A 17,181-nucleotide genomic window follows, 5' to 3' on the forward strand; every position below is an offset into this window, starting at 1 on the left:
TATGAAGTTATGATGCACAATCTCAGTCAGGTTTAGTCATGCTGTGCACTTTAAACTGTATAAGACTTATACAGTGTATTAATATACTATGTTTAACCATCAACCATAAAATAAAGACTACATTAGACAGTTTTTCAAGTGACTAGGGGACCTTTAATGATGGAAAGCATGTTATTATTTCATACTTGTGTTCACAAAAAAATATGTTATTTTCTCGGATTAATATTTTATACAAGAGCTGTCAGTGAAACTTATCATCATAATCTTATTCAATCTGACTTCCACAAACCATGTCACTGCATTTACAACTTCACATTTTGTAATAGTCTCCCTCTGATAACAAAGAGTGTACATTTAATTCTCCATCCACTTGAAAACAACCACTATATTGTAGCTGCAGGTCAGAACTCACTTCAGTTTGAACCCTGGTACCACCAGAAATAATTGTGACTCAACTTTATTTTATAAGTTCTACCCGAAGCAACATTTGCAGACTCGGCGTCTCCTGGCCCTTACTGCCTCTTTCCGCCTCCGACTGAAAGCGAGAAGAAAGCTATGTGTAATTTTCCATTTGAACCACCCGGTCTGAATCAACAAGCTCTTTTGAGATGACCTGCGTCTCACCCCGAAAAACAGACAGGAAAAGGCAGAAGCAGTGGGTGGAGACAAAAGGCTGTAGTTAAACTGCACTGTTTCCAGCAGCTTTCAGCCTGAACAGGCAGACACAAACCAACTCACGTGGTAGTTATAAAGCAAGAAGTTTTACCAGTTTGTGCAAAGACTCCTATTAATTTAGTTATGGGAGCCAGTTAGAATCAGGCATTCTGTGGTAATCTGTTCACAGTTTAACCTCCATTTCACATAAAGTCTTATATAAATCAGCACTGCAAGTTTGCAGCTGTGTGAAAAATCAGATGGACTGGACCTGTCCAATCTGTAACTGCATTAACGTGACTGGGGTAAAGAAAATTGTCTATTATAGAAGTGGGAAATGCAAAACAACTTTCACTACTGACATATCAGATGGTTGGGGCTCAACAACTCACTGCAGATTTATCAAATTACTTTCCGCTTAATGAATAATCCCTTAATGAATAATCCCTTAATGAATAATCCCTTAATGAATAATCCCTTAATGAATGCTAATTCACTGCTACTTCTACACCTTAACCGATATGCCACCAGTTTTTTTTAATAGATATTCCTTTCAGATCCATGCCGTCGATAAGCTGTGAGAATAATTTTTTAAAAGAAAGATAGAGTTTTTAAAAATCTAATTGGTCATCAAAGGGAAATCTTTCACATGTCTGTCTCACCCACTGATCAGAAGAAGCACCAAAGGTTACTGACCTGGTCTGTGGTGCTTTTTTTTCGATCACGGCAGGCACACATAAGCTCGTTGAAAGCATGGATCTGAAATAAATATGTGTGGAAACCAGCTAATTTGGTGGCATATCATTTTAATATATTATGTAACCGTGACTTTACGTTTATTACCAGATGATTTACGAAGTGTAGAGAAATCACTTAAATCTACAGAGAGTTGATCATCAGTCAACGGTGATGTGTGAGTCACGAGTCACGCATTAAGTAAGAATGACTTAGCTTTATGATTTGTACCCTTATTATTAAGTGTTACTTTGTTGATTTATTTACTGTTTGGCAAGCGACAGGCATATTATTGCTTTTTGTGGAGAGTGATTTAATTGATCAATTTTAAGTTTAAAATCTTCCCACCACAGAGGTGGGAACTATCTTGATCTCTTTTCCATCGTCTTTGGAGGAATTGTTGTAACAACAGTTTGAGTTTTGATCTCTCACAATGTGGCTGAGCAGGAAGCAATGAGGTTATGTTTTTTTTTGTTTTTCTTTCTATTTCTTTACATTTTTGCATGCTGCAGTTCAGCCTGGGAGTGTCAGAGGCATGACCATGCCCCAAAAAGCTGCCCTGCCAGTTGCACAACATATCGGTCTATCACAGTAATGGCGAGTGGGAGATTAAGGCCACATGTGTGCAACTTTTTTACATTAGAGCTAAAATATTATACCTGCTGAAAGAGGCGCTGAAATCTGGGAGATTCCGAGTCGCCTGTAAATTGCCATATAATTATCTTTACATCTCTTTGGAAAAATTCATTGTTTTTTTTGCTCATCGAAAACTTGTACTTGTATGAATACAAATGCATAAATAAAACTTGTGTTCAAATACAGCTTACTTGTTAATGTCAATTAAGCATGTTCACATGAAGTAACAGTGAAAGGTTATTATTTTAAGTGCTCATCAAAGTGCAAACTAATCACATAAAAACGTAACGACTTGTTTCTAAACATGCCACATGCATGACCGGATATTAATTGCCCAATTTCCTCCTTGCAGTTGTAACTGTGTGGCATCACACTGCGTGTTTCCTCAATCACTTGAGAATTTCCCTTTAATATGTCACCCGTTCGCATCTTCCAAAAAAATTTTTAAAAAAAGATTTCCGCATCCACAGCTTGTGACCATCAAGTTTCCCAACAACTCAGTGTGGAAACATACAATAGTACAAATTCTGTTGTCGGTTCAAGTATGACTGCTTTGGCTTTAGCTGTGGTGTTAATAGTTTGATTTGAAGTCTTACAAGCCAGAGGCATGTTTGCTGTGGAAGTTTTTCTGTGCCGTCTGAGTTTGAATACGAATTTCTAATATTGAATTTTTACAGCATCAAAATCAGACTTTGAATTTGAAAAACCAACAGTGTAAAAAAAAAAAATCAATTTCTAAAAACAAAAATCAGTGGAAAAAAATTCAACTTCAAAAAATTCAGTGGAAAAAGAACCAGACTCAACATCCGGGTAAACAGGGAGAAGCAATCGATCCCTGTCTCAATTCATCCAACGGCAGCCAATCAAGTTACGCTCCATGATGGTGCTTCGGTGAGTGAGTTTATTGTATTTGCCATTTGTGTTAGTAAAATTAAGTAATAGATATAATTAATATCTATTGAGCTGATCTGTCCAATGGAGCGTAACTTGATTGGCTGCCGTTGGATGAATTGAGACAGGGATCGATTGCTTCTCCCTGTTTACCCGGATGTTGAGTCTGGTTCTTTTTCCACTGAATATTTTGAAGTTGAATTTTTTTAAATTTAAAAAAAAAAATGTTTTTATTATACAATATGTTACAGTTACATTTTATACACCACCCCTATTGAATCCATTGATTTTTTTTTTTAAGTTGAATTCATTTCCACTGATTTTTGTTTTTAGAAATTGATTTTTTTTTTTTTTTTACACTGTTGGTTTTTCAAATTCAGAGTCTGATTTTGATGCTGTAAAAAATCAATATTAGACACTCGTATTCAAACTCTGATGGCACAGAAAAACTTCCACAGTTTGCCCTTGTTTGTGGAGTGTTTTATTTTAGACGTTGGTAAATTCAAACCCATTCAAAAACCAGAGGCGCGGGAACTATCTTGATAGTTTTATCATCTTTGCTGTTGTCACGTTTCCGGTTAAGAGTGCGTAGAAGCCAACGTGGATATTCTACATAACCAACCAGACGAGCAGGAAGTGCCCAAATGGCTAGCTTCTGTAATGCTTGACCTTTGGGTCGCTTCTGTGTTATAATATTAATCTATTTAACCAGCAACCGTCGGTTGACACTTTTGTTTTTTGTCCTCGCGACCAATCGCAGGTCACCACGCTGCGACGTCACGTTGTTTGGACCGATCGTTTGGGAGTGTCAGAGGAGTGACCGCTCCGATAAGACAGCCCTGCCCTCTTAACAAGCCATATCACAAAATACTGTCATGACAGAGGAATTCACTGGATGTGTGTAGCTTCTGTTTGGATTACAACATACAGTCCTATGTGTTGTGTACGAGGGGAAGACAGCTGAGAGACGGTGAGTACTCTCTATGAACTCTATCCATGTCATGACCTGAGAGTCACGTGGGAACAGATGGGGTTTATTTAGCATAACTCAAACTGCAAAACTTTGACTTAGACCCTGTCAGTGCTGTAGGACTTCATTAGTCCTCCCACAGAAGGCATTTGCGAGTAAAACGAAAACATGCACACAAGCCTAACATTAGCATCTTGTTGTGAGGCTCTGTACGTCTGACCCAACTAAACAGTTTGTTTTCACTAAACCTTATAATTCCCCGAGTTATTTGAGGGGATTTGAAGTATTTGTTTTCTTTTCAAGGTGGCGTGCGAAACGTCTTAAAGAGGCTGTCATTTTCTCAGAGCAACACACGCATGCCTCTTTAGTCATGCCTTTCCCACTTTGTGGTTCTTACTAAACAGGAACTCATTTGTTAGCACGCATGCGTATTGAATTAAAACTGATCTGATAAATATTTCCATGCCCTCTGAAGGTTAAATGGCTTCTTTTGCACGTAAAAGTGGTCACTCGTCGTATGAACCCACAGGTTTCCTTTGGCTCCCCGTGCTGCAGTTTATAGCAGCAGGGTCTGTTGGTGTTTGTGGTCAGTCTCAAAGCAGTTGACTGGCTGATTTATGGGAGCCAGGTTCCTCATCTCTGGCTGTTTATTCAATCGCATCAACAGCCATTGAGTTCACAAAGCCCTTGAACAGAAACTGAGACCGAAGTGCAATTAATAAAGTGTGGCTGCTGCTGAGCAACTCTTGCAATTGGAATTGGTTTAATTTTGCCTTGTTGAGTCAAAGTAAGTGAACTCCACAGTGCAGGCAATACAGAGATGTTATGGTAAATGTTCATTTTAGCACTTTTGTTTTACATTTGTTTGGTATGAAGTTGCTGTTTTGTCAGATGCTAACAAACAGCCAAATGAAAAAGTTTTTTTTTTTTTAATGACGTGTATGAGTCATATCAGCAATGGGTTGAACTCCTCCCTGAATTACTGGAATCGGCCTGTTTACCAACCAGAGCAATGGTTTGCTGCTATATGTGAAATGTATGCATTGGTTCATTGAAAAATAACAACAATAATGAAATAAAAAACCTGCGGAGATCTGTATATAAAGATGCAGAATGTTCATTCATAGCAGTTTTGTAGAATCGCATAAAAGGAAATATTTATGCCGTTAAAACCAGCATTTCGTTTCCATTTTTAAGACGACCGTTGCTTACAGTGCTACACCCTTGATAAAGGATGGAGAGAATGGTTTGTCTTCAGATTCTCAGGTGGACAAACTATGTGACAGTTTCTGTTATCTACATCAGATATGTCTTTTTAATTTCGAAACTTTCCTTACATTCTTATTTTTTTATGTATAATTCCATACTGATGCTGATATTTGTACTAAACTACATTCGTGTTTCACATATGTTTGAAATCTGATGCTCTTAGAGGTGGTATCCTCTGTTGCCAGTTAACCAGTAATTTACTGTGACTATGTTTCTGATCTTTTGGCCATTTAGTATAAATCACTGTGCGTAGACTAAATATTAGGAAATACACGTTCTGCATAGCCTCTTTTGGCAGAAAAACCATTTGATACACAGTAGGTAAGTTCTTTGGCTTTTTGAATTGCCTTCAGACACTCCCATCCCTCCTCTTTTAGCAAAGAAAGAGGAAGTCCTCATTTATTGAAAGTTGCTTGAAGTGAATCAGTTGTCTTAAAACCCTTTAGTTGAAAAAAAACAGTTTAATCTGGAACCATCTGCTCTGATGATTGCTAACACCCGGCCTTAGAGGTTCAGCAAGTGTAACGTGTCCTGCTCTATCTCAGACCATGTGGCTGCCTATGATTGGGATGACAGCCCTGCCATACGTGGGAGGGCTCTACGGTGGTTTCATCACGCGCAAAGAGGTGAAGAACTGGTACCCGACCCTGAATAAGCCGTGGTGGCGCCCACCAAACAGAGCATTTCCTGTGGTTTGGACGTGTCTGTACACAGGCATGGGGTAAGTGTTCCTGCGACCGAGTCCGACCGGCTTCTCCTCGTGATGATCTCATTTCGACTTCTGTGCTGCAGGTATGGCTCCTACCTGGTGTATAAAGAGCTTGGAGGTTTCACTGAGAAAGCACTGGCTCCATTGGGACTGTACGGGCTGCAGCTTGCTCTGAACTGGGCCTGGACTCCTATTTTCTTTGGGGCACACAAGCTGAAATTGGTGAGTTTAGCACAAAGATGTGACTATGCATTTTAGTTGAGGACAACTAGGGCGAAACGTTGAAAGTTTGACCGCTCGGTGTTCTACACGATTGATGAAATGTCTTCATCTGTCCAATTTAGGCACTGATCGAGATTGTACTTCTGACTGGGACTGTTGGAGCCACCATGGTGTCTTGGTATCCGATCAGCCGCACCGCCACGCTGCTCTTGGCGCCCTATCTGTCGTGGCTGTGCCTTGCCACCTCCCTCAACTACGTCATATGGAGGGACAACCCTGAGAAAAAAGAGGAATAGAGGGAAAGTCATGTGCTTCAACTACTTCAGTTCTTATTCATCACATTTGATTCTTGTTCACAAATTCCAGTTACTTGTCACAATTAAGCTTTTTGATTTAATGATTGATATCAGAGGGTTGATGTTTATTTTATCAGCCTTTTTCGGGGACCTGTCGGTGTCTGCGCGAGCTGGCCAGTACACGGTGAGCTGTTAAGAAACGGTGTCATATTGTCCAGTAGATTACCGTGCTTTGCAGCTCCTGAGTCGGCAGCATGTAAAACCTTTTTAGCCGATGTTTATGAAAAGTTCAACCGTAAGGCAACCTGGCTTTATTAAGAAAATTATATAGATTCTCGTTTTGTAAGAAAAAGCTCAACTTTCAAATGAACTCTCTAATGAATTTCCAGTGATCTATGACCGGATATATATAACATCCACGCTTGATACAAAAATGCAATATGGATCAGGAATTCATGAGGAGCATAAAGTCTTTTTTTTTTTTGGAGGGGGGGTGGTGTTAAATGTATTTTTTTCTATGAGGAATGCCCCAAATGTGAATTTATAACGAACAAAGTCTTGTGTTGTTGGTACCGTTAACATTACCCGGCTTGATTAGCCATGCAGGAAATAAAAAAAAAACTCATTGTAAAGTAGTATTTTTCATTTGTGAATAGAAGTTTTCGCTCTGCAAGCAAATTGTCTTGAAACTAGAAGTAGAAGGGTTGAAGTTTTAAGGCTGAGCGATGGCGTCTGCCCCGCGGACCAATCGGACGCCGACTTAACTTCAAACCATATTGAAGTACTGAGTCGGTATCGATGCATTTTAGAAAAATGAAGATGGCCTTTTTGTAATGGGAAATCTAATTGAGAATTGGAGCTCTAAAATACAGGTCAGACTTCTCATTAAAATGTGTCATTTCTACAAAAGGCACTGCACATCGAGTGATGTCACCGTTGCGCTGAAGAAAATAAAAACTTTCACGATCACAATGAACTACTAAAAGATATTTCCTTCTATTAAATGGACCAGGTATTAAAATGACACCGTTCTTGGCACATAAATTGCCACTTAAAGCTGCAGTCTGCAGGATTTGTTGTTGTCATACGTAAAGTCCTCATTTTTGGCATTTTAAGAGTTTACATGATCTATCAGAACGCTTGAAGTTGAAAACGGTGACCTCCGTAGTCGCAAAATGCAAGAAATGCTTATTTTTTAACCGAAAAATAAAAAGTTATTCAACTTCCTGTCCCGCCCCATCAAAACACGAGAACTCGTGCACGTAGACGCACGTACACGACTCCTCATTCATCAACTCACCTGTCATTTGCAATCATGGAAGACACAGTAAGTAGACTAGCCCGTAATGAAGTTCAATAGTCTAGATAAATAAGCGTGGGGACGAGCCTACCTTGTATCGCGCGTGCACAATCGGTGATTGACAGGCAGCAGAGCCCAGCTCGTAACCTGATTGGTTACCTTTTACCGGTCCGGTCTGCAATTTTGTAAACAAACCTGCTGGCTTTGGAGGGACCTAGCGGGACATATAGGGGACCTAGAGAACTCTTTTTTTTTGTATTGGGGTATTTAATGTACTACTTTCAGAATCCCCGGACAGTTCCAGGCATTATGCTTGAAAAAGAGTTGCAGACTGCAGCTTTAACACCTACCTACCCATTTTCTGCACTTGCTTGAACCTGCTCTGGGCCATTGGGTGAGAGGTGATGTTCATCCTGGTTCCACAAAACTTAAGCGATGGCAACAGAACAACAGACGGAAAAGAAACTTTAGCAAATATCAGGAGTCTTGTAGTTCCAAAAGATGCGTTTAGCCCGACCAGTCAGTTGAGGGATTTCTTCGTAAAGCTGCAGGTTTTGTACAGTTGGGATAAACAAATGAATACAAACGACACTGATCCATCAAGACAACAATAAGCTTTATTTCTATACGAGCAACAAGAAAAAGGGGGGGGGATAAATTATTTTTCATGAACTTTCTCTGGAACGTCCTCTGGTGATTTAGAGGAGAATCTCTCCATTATCGTCTTCCACAAACCCTTTTTTTCCTCGTCCATGCTCTGTTGCATGCTGCCTGGAAAAGGGGAAATAAAGGAAATAAATAAAGTAAATTCCTGGTATATATATATATATATATATATATATATATATATATACATACATACATACACACACACACAGTATATATAATTTTTTTTTATTTGAACTCATAGCTGTAAGTCCATACCTGACAAAAGCACTCTGCACTCTTCCACTGTGACACCAGTAAAGCTCGAGTCTCTCACGCGAGGAAACTGATCAAAATAAAAGAGACACACTTTTACTGGCTTCCCCCATGCGAATAGTGCTGGTTTTTCATACACTAAAAACATTTAGTGCATAAAGAATATGCCCCCCCGCCCCCATCTAAACTCAGTAAAAGACAAGTGAATATGTCGGCTTGTACTAAAATGACCAGATGTGCAATTTTCATAGCACGTTTTCTTCTCTTGGGACAAATACTCGTAACCAAGGTGCGCAACCCACTCAGAGGGCGATTAGACCATCTGCTGATCTGCGTCTCATTTGAATGTTTGTGCTCTTCATAGTTCAAATTTATAGGTGAACAATCTTTAATCATTAACCTGGTGTGCTTTACTACCACAAAACAAATCAGACCTTTGCTCTAAATATAACGTTTTTTTTTATTGTCATGCTATGAGGAGGAGCCGACTCAGCTTGACACACTTCAGCTTGACAGCAGTAAATGGGAATGTGCTCCCACACGGAGGGAGTTCTCCTTCATATCATGCAGAACATGCACAAGGCAGGCCCAGCGGTTTATTAGTGATGACGAATAAAGGAGGCACACAATCAGAAAAATACCTCAGAGTGCGTACTTACTCGTTGTCTGTATGCATTGCCGTTGATGCGGGCCAAACTTTCATACATCTGGTCACATTTCTCTGGATCTGCAATCTGGAGGGAAAGATGCAGATATTTAACACGTGCAACATGCGTTTTAACGCTGTGTTGTTTTTTTTTTTCAATCATCACCTTTCTCAGGATGCTGTCAGTGTAAATAACAGTTTTTGCTTTTAATCTGGGTTGTATGTTCTTTTTCTCTATTTGTGTTTTAAGTGTAATTGTGTTGTTTAAAAACTTTATTTTTAAAAAAGTTTTTTCAACACTCAGTCATAGCCAGTTTTCAGATATCTGGATTTCATTAAAACATTTAATTAAAAAGCTGCAACTCTTCTTTGTCAAGGAGTTCAGTATACATATACATCAATATATGGAGCATCATTAGATAAGAGGTACAAGTACTCATTTAAAGATTAATAATAGTTGCACCTAAAACCTCAAAGGCAAAACTTTGCTTCTACGTTTCCTTCTGACTGCTAAGTTCAGGTTATATCATTACATTAAAGGGGCTCTACAGCAGCCTCGGCCTGTATACATCATGCATGATAAAAACACTTCACAAACATCAACAAAGGCTCCAAGGTCGACAGTTGTTAGCACTGATTCTCGGTTATCTCCTTAGCTTAGCTTAGCTCGGCGTTTAGCAGATGAATAGCCTCTACCTGCGTGTTTTCACCCTCACGGAACGCAGAGGCAACTCTCTGCCGAAGAAAAGTCCCCAAGTCCCGGCCTTTCTTGGTCTCGTCTCGGGGCCATTCTTCGCACAACTTCAAGAACCGACGATACCTGGTTGCAGACATCTTTAGTCATGTAATATTTAAGTGAGCGAAGACGTCCGAAGTTTGAGCTTTATCGCTCACCTTACTTGTGTAACATCTAAACTCTTCCCCCTTTCCTCTCCTGTCCGTGGCCGTGCTCGCCCCCTACACCCCGTTTTGCTCCTCGTTACCGTCGTCACATCGTGCGTTAGCAAGATGAGCGGCTCAGAAATAAAAAAGGACTCTTCCTCCGGGGTGATGGAGTGGATCAGCACAGCCTGTCGATTCGCAACGGACAGAAACGACTTCAGAAGGTGAGATGATGTGGAAAATGTGAACTGTCGTGTTTTTGTTAGGTCGTTAGCGGCGTAGCTAGCGTTAGCATACACTGCTCGTATGTAGGGATTTGTCCTTGTGTTGTGTCTCTCACATGTTTATAACTCCAACTTAAGCGTCCAGGCCCCAAGAACATAGAGTTTAACGGTCGGCTCAGTAAGAATAGTATTGTGTAATTATACATCCTCTAATGTGTAAGAAATGCTCATTGAACTGAATATCTGTCTAATTTTCAATTGTGAATCAGAGGAACAACACCATGTCATAGAAGAAGCAAATACTGAATGTAAAACGTATTAAACGGAGACGTCCTGCTGTAGTCTGTTGAGGAGTAGCTGCCATTTCTTTATTTTTTTTTCCTTATTTTTTTTTTTGTTGTTCTCCCCCTCTGAGGATCTTTGAACCAAATTTATTTCGACTTTAATTATTTAAGTTTTGTGCATTTTGTGTCTATTTGAGCTGGGCACGTTGACTTGGTACCTGTCAGCATCAGGGTACATAGATATTTCTTGTTATAATGATGCCCAAACTTGAGCACTTTGGCGACCAAAATGTGAAGGTACATAAGACTTAGCCGCGTCATTTAACCTTTGAATCCCAGTTAGAGGATCTTAATTTTTCCTTCACTTGCTTCTGTCAACATTTATTTTTCATCACTGTCTGGAAACGTTGAGCTGCAATAACCCTCAAAAACATGTTTGAGGTGTTTTTTTTTTTTTTAATGCATTTTCTTTGACCAAATGCCCTCCTTGCAGTGTGTTATGATTTAAAAAAAAAAAACAAACATAAAAGTAGTAGATGGCTACTTTTATAAATGCATTAAGTTGTTTATCCTCTTTTTTTTTTTTTTCCTTTAGGAACCTTCTGGTCAACTTAGGTTTGTTTGCTGCTGGTGTTTGGGTTGCAAGAAATCTCTCAGATTTTGACCTGATGACTCCTCAGCCCGTGACATAACGTGGCCCCGTCTCATTGCAACCGACACCAGGATGATGGTGAGGTCGTGTTATTGATTTAGAGGTTCGGCTCTATTGACCAAAGCCCCGTTTATTTACCATGAAATCCATTGTTTGACCAAACGGCTCAGATGAGAGCTTCAGTTAATATCCAGAAGTCTTTGCCTTGAAGATGTTTAATTGTGACTTACGCAACGTTTCTGCTCCTTTAGGCATCTTGGACCAACGAAGAAGAACAAGGGACACGAATAAATATTCATCAAAAGTTTTTATGACTACCTATATTATCAAAACATCTTGTTTACATGAATTAGCGTTTTTGTTTTCTTTTTTTTTTATGACATGAAGACAAATTACATTCAAATTGTGTCTCTGTAATTTTCCTTCAGTCACAAATGTATTTATCTACAAGCTCAGCCACACCAGACCTTCCATTTGACAATTTGAATCCTGTCGTGATTTTTATACGGCCATGTCGACTCAGGAGCTCTTTGTAGCTGCGGCTCGTAAATGTCTTTGTGTTGGTAGGAAGTCTCTCTCCGTGTCTCAGTGTCTTGAACTTGCTGCTCAAGTTTTGGCTGTCGATTTGGGGTTGAAACCTGCCATTCTGTACGATAGTAACGGCGCCTGTGCGGCACAGATAAAGCGGTACTTGAGCTCCCTGCAGTCTCTCCAGCTTGTGTCTGAATCACTTGTCACACTGGATTTGAATGGAAACAGTCTTATAGTCAATACAGGGACAGTAAGATCGAATCTAGAGCGAGTACTTGATGAGGACGGCGTGGCTGTCATCGATGTCCGCCACTCGCTGGAGAAACCCGCCATCACTGACTCACAGAGGGGAGAACTGAAGAGTGTGACGCAGGACCTGCTGCTGCTTCTGGGAGGGCTCCAACAACTCGAGGAGGCTGAGGAACCTCTTTGTGTTGGAGACAAATGTGAGGCGTGGAACCTGTGCACGGTGTTTGGTCTTTTACTGGGTTACCCCGTCACCTACTGGTTTGACCAGACTAAGAGCTTTGAAAACTGCCTGACCATGACTCCCCTGGTGGTGATTACAGCTTCAGCAACGTGGCAGGCAGACGGCGCAGGTCACAGGTGTTGCCTCTTTTCCTTCAGCTTCCCAGCTGCTCTGCAGGAGGAGACGCAGTCCAAGGTGGAGATCTGGAAGCTTGGTCTGCACATGAGATTTGAGCAGCAACTCGTCCTGAAGGACCTTAGTATTAGTCAGTCCTCAGTCACTCTGCCCTCGCTCTGTTTGTGATGCTCTTTGTCTTTAAAATAAAATGCTCTGGAACGTGGGTTTTATTGGTCTTATTACACCGTCAAAGAAGCCGCTTAGATGTATCTGAAAGTCAAGGTTTGCTCCCTAATTTCTAAAGACCCGCACAGATGGTTGGCATGGTTACTCAACATTTCACAGGTCGATTCTTGTAGCTTAAGTTTTAGTTCCGCGCTAATGTCAGAGCGCCCCATGTTCAGAATTATTACTGTTAGTTAAGTGAACATATGAACTCACCAAAAAGCCATTAACTTACAGTATTCTACTCGATGAACAATTTTTAAAGGTGTAAAAAAGGAACGGCAACATGGGGAAAAATGTGGAAGTCCCATGAAATTCTAATGTCAACAGTGATTATATTTCACTTTGAATAGACAAAAGATGAAAGTTTGCTTTTGATGGAGCACAGATGACAAATTTGCGCTCTACTAACTTGTGGTCACGGCTTGTCAGGACAGTGAGCGTGTACTGGCTTCTGAAAGCAGCTGCTCTGTTTGACGTAGACTCAAACTGCAGTTTCGACAGGGAAGGAAGACGTCTCGTTCAGGCCTTGGAGAGCAACCGAACTGTCCATGAGCGTCCATTGCTGGAGAAGCATGAGAGAATGTTAAGAAGTTCTCTCCTTTGCCTCACCACAGAGTTCAGAGGTTTTTAAAATGATAGTCTAAACATCCCTGATGAACTCTACACTTGTTGAAACAAACATGTTTGGGGACGAGTACAAAGAACGAGATGAAAACCCTTTCCCAACTATTAAGCACTAAGGACTGATGGTGCTCAGTTCCCAGATCTGAACAGTTGACATACACACTACATTTAGACTGTAAACGCAATCACATCCCCTCTAAAAACTCATCTATTCTTGGCCTCCGACTTCAGTGAAGTACGATACCTTCTTAGATCATTTTCATTGTGCTCTTTCTCCATCTTCTAATGCATTTAGATTTCTTTCTATGGCATTTTTATGTTTCATGCTTTATCTGGAATTACGATGTGGTTTTGGCTGTTTAATTCACAGTTAAAGCCCTTTGGAGACGGCCTTTGCAGTTTTGTGCGGAAAAAAAAATCATCTGGACCTCGAACCTGACCGACATCCAAAATCTGTGGATCGATCCAAAGAAACGAGAGACGTTTCTTTTTTAAATAAAGGGCTGTTACTAAGAAACAATCACAGAGTGCGGCCAATCATTTGGTTTCTCCCTTCATTCATTTTCAAATCTTCAGCAATGCCACAGACTGTGTTCAAACTCAAGCTTCAAGTGTAGCATTTAGGAAGGAAAAGCGTCGAAAAACAAATCATGTCATCAAGGCTGAATACGTCAAATTCAGATCAGAAAGAAGAAAGAAAAAAGAGATTGAATACTGCACATTTCATCAACAAAGCCATTTTAATGAGGTGTTCTCAGCATCACTTGATGTTCCAACATGAGAACAATGACTCCATGACGATAAAAACAAAGTCAAGCATTTTAAAGTCCGGAGACTGGATAAACTATGTGATATAATACCTCCTTTTTTTTCTTATGTTTAAAATGTGCTACACAAATAATGCTTGGCATTATTTCTGCAGCTTGCTCTTTCCACTAGCATCATGTTGTGTAAAGTGTTTCTAGACACCGTGTCTGTTGTAACCCATTTAATCTAAAAGCAGCACCGTTAACAGAGTCTAAGATGATAAAACCTTTCTTTCCATCCTCGCCGTTTTAAACGCAGGACCTTCAACGAAGTCAAGCAACAGCCCAACAAATAGGAGTTTGAATCTTTCTATTCTCCTGGCAGAAAGGCAAACGTCAGTTTTCCTCTGCCAATAGAGTTGCTGGACTCCAACAGAAACACAACGCTCATCATCATTCTCATCACCTTTCAGTTATTATTCGTACAGCATGTCAGTGTTGGTGTATTGGTCTTTGCCCTGCGTCGATAATAGGAGCCAGTTCTTTTCATTTCACCACATCGTGAACACGGTTATTTAAAAGTCTGAGGAAGTTCTGGTCGGCAGAGCAAAAGTGTTCCAAACACGGTCCGCAAAGTCAGAGGAGCTGAATCGCCGACAGCACTTCACCACAGCGGCCGATCACTTTCAGCTGAGCTAGGTGGTCTGCTCTGGTGGGCCCGATGTTCAGAATGGCGACTGGCATCTTCCGGTCGCTGGCGGCTAGTAGAAACCTGTATCCCGAGTACACCTGGGCAGCAGCGAGGAGAAGCCCAAATTAAATGCAAAAGTCTAGAAAAATAAGAGCCGTAATGCGGTGTAGCTCGTGTGTTTTTCTACCTGTAACGATGACCCCACGACCAGCACGGCGTCCGTCTCTGTGAGCCTGTCGTGCACCAACTGTACGGTTGCTTTGTTGACGGTGTCTCCAAAAAACGTGACCTCTGGCTTCAGTATCCCACCACACTGCTCACAGGAGGGGACTCTGAAGTTGAGAACTTGCTCGTCCTCCAAGAAGACATCCCCATCTGGAGCAACAGCACCTGCCTGAGCACTCCACTCGGGGTTTAATGAAATAAAACGCCTCTGCAGATCCTCCCTCGCTGTGATGGCACCACAGCCCAGACACATCACCCTGAAGACAGACATTTCATCTCTTAAACTGTTTTAGAAACTCAGTTACAGCGTATTGTTTTTTTCGTTTTATTTGCCCCTGTCACCAAAAATCTAAAACTTTAAGGGTCGGTTGTACATAGCTTTAACGCATGCTTTTTGAGCTTTTAAAATTCAATTCAAAATGTATTTATATAGCACATTAAAACAACCGCAGCTGACCAAAGTGCTTCACTACAGCAACTGCATCACATATTAAGAGAGTCATCAATAAAATACCAATAAAAATAACTTCATCACAGATAAAAATCAAATTTGAGATAAAATTAGCAATAAAATGCTCTGTTCTACATTTGAATCTCTACTTGCACCGTTTATTCAACACATTCCTCAACGCTCTTCAATGTGAGAGAATATGCAACCATGTTGTTTAATCAACCAACCACAACCATAAAAAAATAATAACATAAACGGGAATGCATCAGTAAAATAATTAGGTGATAAAGTACTAGAATATTTATGGGATGTATTTGATACTCCAGCTACATCTTGCAAGTAAAACTTTGTAATACTGGTACTTTCACACTGCACTTGGCACCACTCCTCACTGTTGGGCTCAGATCCAGGTGTTTTCTCACTGTTGGGCTCAGATCCAGGCGTTTTCTCACCTGTGGGCGCAGCCGTGGAGCTCGGTCAGCCTCTGCTGCCCCGCCTTTGAGTGAAGGGAGTCCACGTTCTGTGTGACCAGCCAGTGCAGCTTCCCTTTGTCCTCCCAGCGCTGCAGCGCCCTGTGCGCGTTGTTCGGCTGGTGGGAGGAAAACTGCGGCCACCCGACAAAGTTTCTGGCCCAGTATCGCTGGCGGGACTTTGCGCTGCGGACAAACTCTGCATGCTGCATCGGTCGCCTGTCGGTGCGGGCGTACAGCCCCACACCCTCCGAGCGGTAATCGGGGATGCCCGACTCTGTGGAGAGACCCGCTCCGCTGATGACAAACAGGCGCCTGGCCCGGCTCACAAAGTCCTGCAACAGCTCTCGTAGGTGGGCATCAGCGGAGCTGCAAGCGGGGACGAAGTCCAACTTACCTGCAGGGACTGAGAAGGCTCTCCGTGCAGGTGCTGAGGGAGAGGTGACGACCCGCCATGGCAGTCTCATCTGCAGCGGCACAAACACAGCGACGCTATAAACAAGCACACAAGCCCGTTCTGTGAACAGTGGCGTCAAACCGCTGACAAAAAATTAACTGTCCAGTAGCAATTAGTCTATCACACCGTCCTATAAATACAGACTTCTAATGACACGGTGTGAAAAGTGTTAACGTCCGCAAAGCTCGAACCGATGACAGAAAAACACTGGGCTTATGTTCTTTAGTTTACGTCTCAACCGGTAATTACGGCTACCTGATGTCACCTCAGTACTTTAGCTACTTTACCTTATTAATGGCTATCAGTGGTGTAAACTTGCTGAAGTTAGCAGCACTACAAAGAGTCGACAGCTATGAGGAGTAGTTTTGTAACATGTCAAACCATAACAGGCTGACATAAGATCGGAACCTTTGTCAGGTAGTTGGAAACAGGAAGTCCCCGCGTCAATGTAACACCAAACACAGTGTGGGCACAGATTCTATAATACTAGATAGGTAGGCTGTGGTGTGGGTCTGTTTGAGATTGCGACTGCACAGGAGGCGCTCATGAAAACAGTTTTACTCTTTTGATATAAAATATAAGCTTTAAGAACGATAGTATTTATAAACGTAGACATTCAGACTAATTTAAATTTAGCTTATGATGTATGTTTAAATGTTGGCCTAACCCAGTCGACTACTTATTTTATTATGTATTAATATGCTGATCAATTTGGTCATTAATCAGCTTTTAATCAGCAAGTTTTTTTTTGTTTTTTTTTTTAAATAAATTTGAGGGAAGTGTCACAGGTGTCTAACTAACTGATTAGTTAATCGCTTAAAGTTTAATGGTGTAAATTGTTCAAAGTACAAGAAAATAAGCATTTCTTGAACCGTATATCT

The 17,181-nt window shown here is 41.0% G+C and overlaps 5 protein-coding genes across 7 annotated transcripts; 3 read left to right on the forward strand and 2 right to left on the reverse strand.

Annotated features, from left to right (window-relative positions):
• The first annotated feature begins 3,523 nt into the window (after positions 1–3,523).
• On the forward strand, positions 3,524–7,014 carry tspo (translocator protein). Its single transcript, XM_075461157.1, has 4 exons — positions 3,524–3,886; positions 5,701–5,876; positions 5,948–6,086; positions 6,209–7,014. Exons 2-4 carry the CDS (start codon positions 5,704–5,706, stop codon positions 6,380–6,382), a joined length of 486 nt encoding a protein of 161 aa, XP_075317272.1. The 5' UTR covers positions 3,524–3,886; positions 5,701–5,703; the 3' UTR covers positions 6,383–7,014.
• A 1,263-nt stretch (positions 7,015–8,277) lies between these two features.
• uqcc2 (ubiquinol-cytochrome c reductase complex assembly factor 2) lies at positions 8,278–10,164 on the reverse strand. The gene is made up of 4 exons (XM_075461158.1): positions 9,946–10,164; positions 9,263–9,337; positions 8,607–8,673; positions 8,278–8,453 (listed from the first exon to the last, which is right to left on the reverse strand). Exons 1-4 carry the CDS (start codon positions 10,081–10,083, stop codon positions 8,341–8,343), a joined length of 393 nt encoding a protein of 130 aa, XP_075317273.1. The 5' UTR covers positions 10,084–10,164; the 3' UTR covers positions 8,278–8,340.
• A 3-nt stretch (positions 10,165–10,167) lies between these two features.
• tomm6 (translocase of outer mitochondrial membrane 6 homolog (yeast)) lies at positions 10,168–11,699 on the forward strand. 2 transcript variants are annotated; one of them, XR_012769500.1, is made up of 3 exons: positions 10,168–10,355; positions 11,235–11,394; positions 11,543–11,699. XR_012769500.1 is itself a non-coding variant. In XM_075461160.1 (3 exons), exons 1-2 carry the CDS (start codon positions 10,258–10,260, stop codon positions 11,329–11,331), a joined length of 195 nt encoding a protein of 64 aa, XP_075317275.1. In that variant the 5' UTR covers positions 10,171–10,257; the 3' UTR covers positions 11,332–11,369; positions 11,543–11,699. The 2 variants fall into 2 exon arrangements, 1 of the variants encoding a protein (XP_075317275.1); XM_075461160.1 differs by having other exon boundaries at positions 10,171–10,355; positions 11,235–11,369.
• A 103-nt stretch (positions 11,700–11,802) lies between these two features.
• c3h1orf74 (chromosome 3 C1orf74 homolog) lies at positions 11,803–12,632 on the forward strand. Its single transcript, XM_075461156.1, has one exon. The coding sequence runs from the start codon at positions 11,803–11,805 to the stop codon at positions 12,592–12,594; it is 792 nt and encodes a 263-aa protein (XP_075317271.1). The 3' UTR covers positions 12,595–12,632.
• A 1,368-nt stretch (positions 12,633–14,000) lies between these two features.
• sirt4 (sirtuin 4) lies at positions 14,001–16,701 on the reverse strand. Of its 2 annotated transcripts, none has more exons than XM_075462163.1 (4): positions 16,588–16,701; positions 15,826–16,310; positions 14,885–15,179; positions 14,001–14,795 (listed from the first exon to the last, which is right to left on the reverse strand). In XM_075462163.1, exons 2-4 carry the CDS (start codon positions 16,308–16,310, stop codon positions 14,643–14,645), a joined length of 933 nt encoding a protein of 310 aa, XP_075318278.1. In that variant the 5' UTR covers positions 16,588–16,701; the 3' UTR covers positions 14,001–14,642. The 2 variants fall into 2 exon arrangements, with proteins under 2 accessions (XP_075318278.1, XP_075318277.1); XM_075462162.1 differs by having other exon boundaries at positions 15,826–16,335.
• Between the last annotated feature and the right edge of the window lie 480 nt (positions 16,702–17,181).

This window comes from Odontesthes bonariensis, chromosome 3 (assembly GCF_027942865.1).
Source record: "Odontesthes bonariensis isolate fOdoBon6 chromosome 3, fOdoBon6.hap1, whole genome shotgun sequence".
Classification (NCBI taxonomy): domain Eukaryota; kingdom Metazoa; phylum Chordata; class Actinopteri; order Atheriniformes; family Atherinopsidae; genus Odontesthes; species Odontesthes bonariensis.

What these genes read in the sequence shown, in the direction of transcription:
- tspo (XM_075461157.1), top strand. Translation starts at nt 5,704, where the DNA reads ATGTGGCTGCCTATGATTGGGATGACAGCCCTGCCATACGTGGGAGGG. An exon ending in TGTCTGTACACAGGCATGGG is followed by an intron (nt 5,877 to 5,947) that starts GTAAGTGTTCCT and finishes TCTGTGCTGCAG; the next exon opens with GTATGGCTCCTACCTGGTGT. An exon ending in GGGCACACAAGCTGAAATTG is followed by an intron (nt 6,087 to 6,208) that starts GTGAGTTTAGCA and finishes TGTCCAATTTAG; the next exon opens with GCACTGATCGAGATTGTACT.
- uqcc2 (XM_075461158.1), bottom strand. Translation starts at nt 10,083, where the DNA reads ATGTCTGCAACCAGGTATCGTCGGTTCTTGAAGTTGTGCGAAGAATGG. An exon ending in GTGAGGGTGAAAACACGCAG is followed by an intron (nt 9,338 to 9,945) that starts GTAGAGGCTATT and finishes CTTTCCCTCCAG; the next exon opens with ATTGCAGATCCAGAGAAATG. An exon ending in GCAATGCATACAGACAACGA is followed by an intron (nt 8,674 to 9,262) that starts GTAAGTACGCAC and finishes TATTTTGATCAG; the next exon opens with TTTCCTCGCGTGAGAGACTC.
- tomm6 (XM_075461160.1), top strand. Translation starts at nt 10,258, where the DNA reads ATGAGCGGCTCAGAAATAAAAAAGGACTCTTCCTCCGGGGTGATGGAG. An exon ending in GACAGAAACGACTTCAGAAG is followed by an intron (nt 10,356 to 11,234) that starts GTGAGATGATGT and finishes TTTTTCCTTTAG; the next exon opens with GAACCTTCTGGTCAACTTAG.
- c3h1orf74 (XM_075461156.1), top strand. Translation starts at nt 11,803, where the DNA reads ATGTCGACTCAGGAGCTCTTTGTAGCTGCGGCTCGTAAATGTCTTTGT.
- sirt4 (XM_075462163.1), bottom strand. Translation starts at nt 16,310, where the DNA reads ATGAGACTGCCATGGCGGGTCGTCACCTCTCCCTCAGCACCTGCACGG. An exon ending in CTCCACGGCTGCGCCCACAG is followed by an intron (nt 15,180 to 15,825) that starts GTGAGAAAACGC and finishes GTCTGTCTTCAG; the next exon opens with GGTGATGTGTCTGGGCTGTG. An exon ending in TCGTGGGGTCATCGTTACAG is followed by an intron (nt 14,796 to 14,884) that starts GTAGAAAAACAC and finishes GCTGCTGCCCAG; the next exon opens with GTGTACTCGGGATACAGGTT.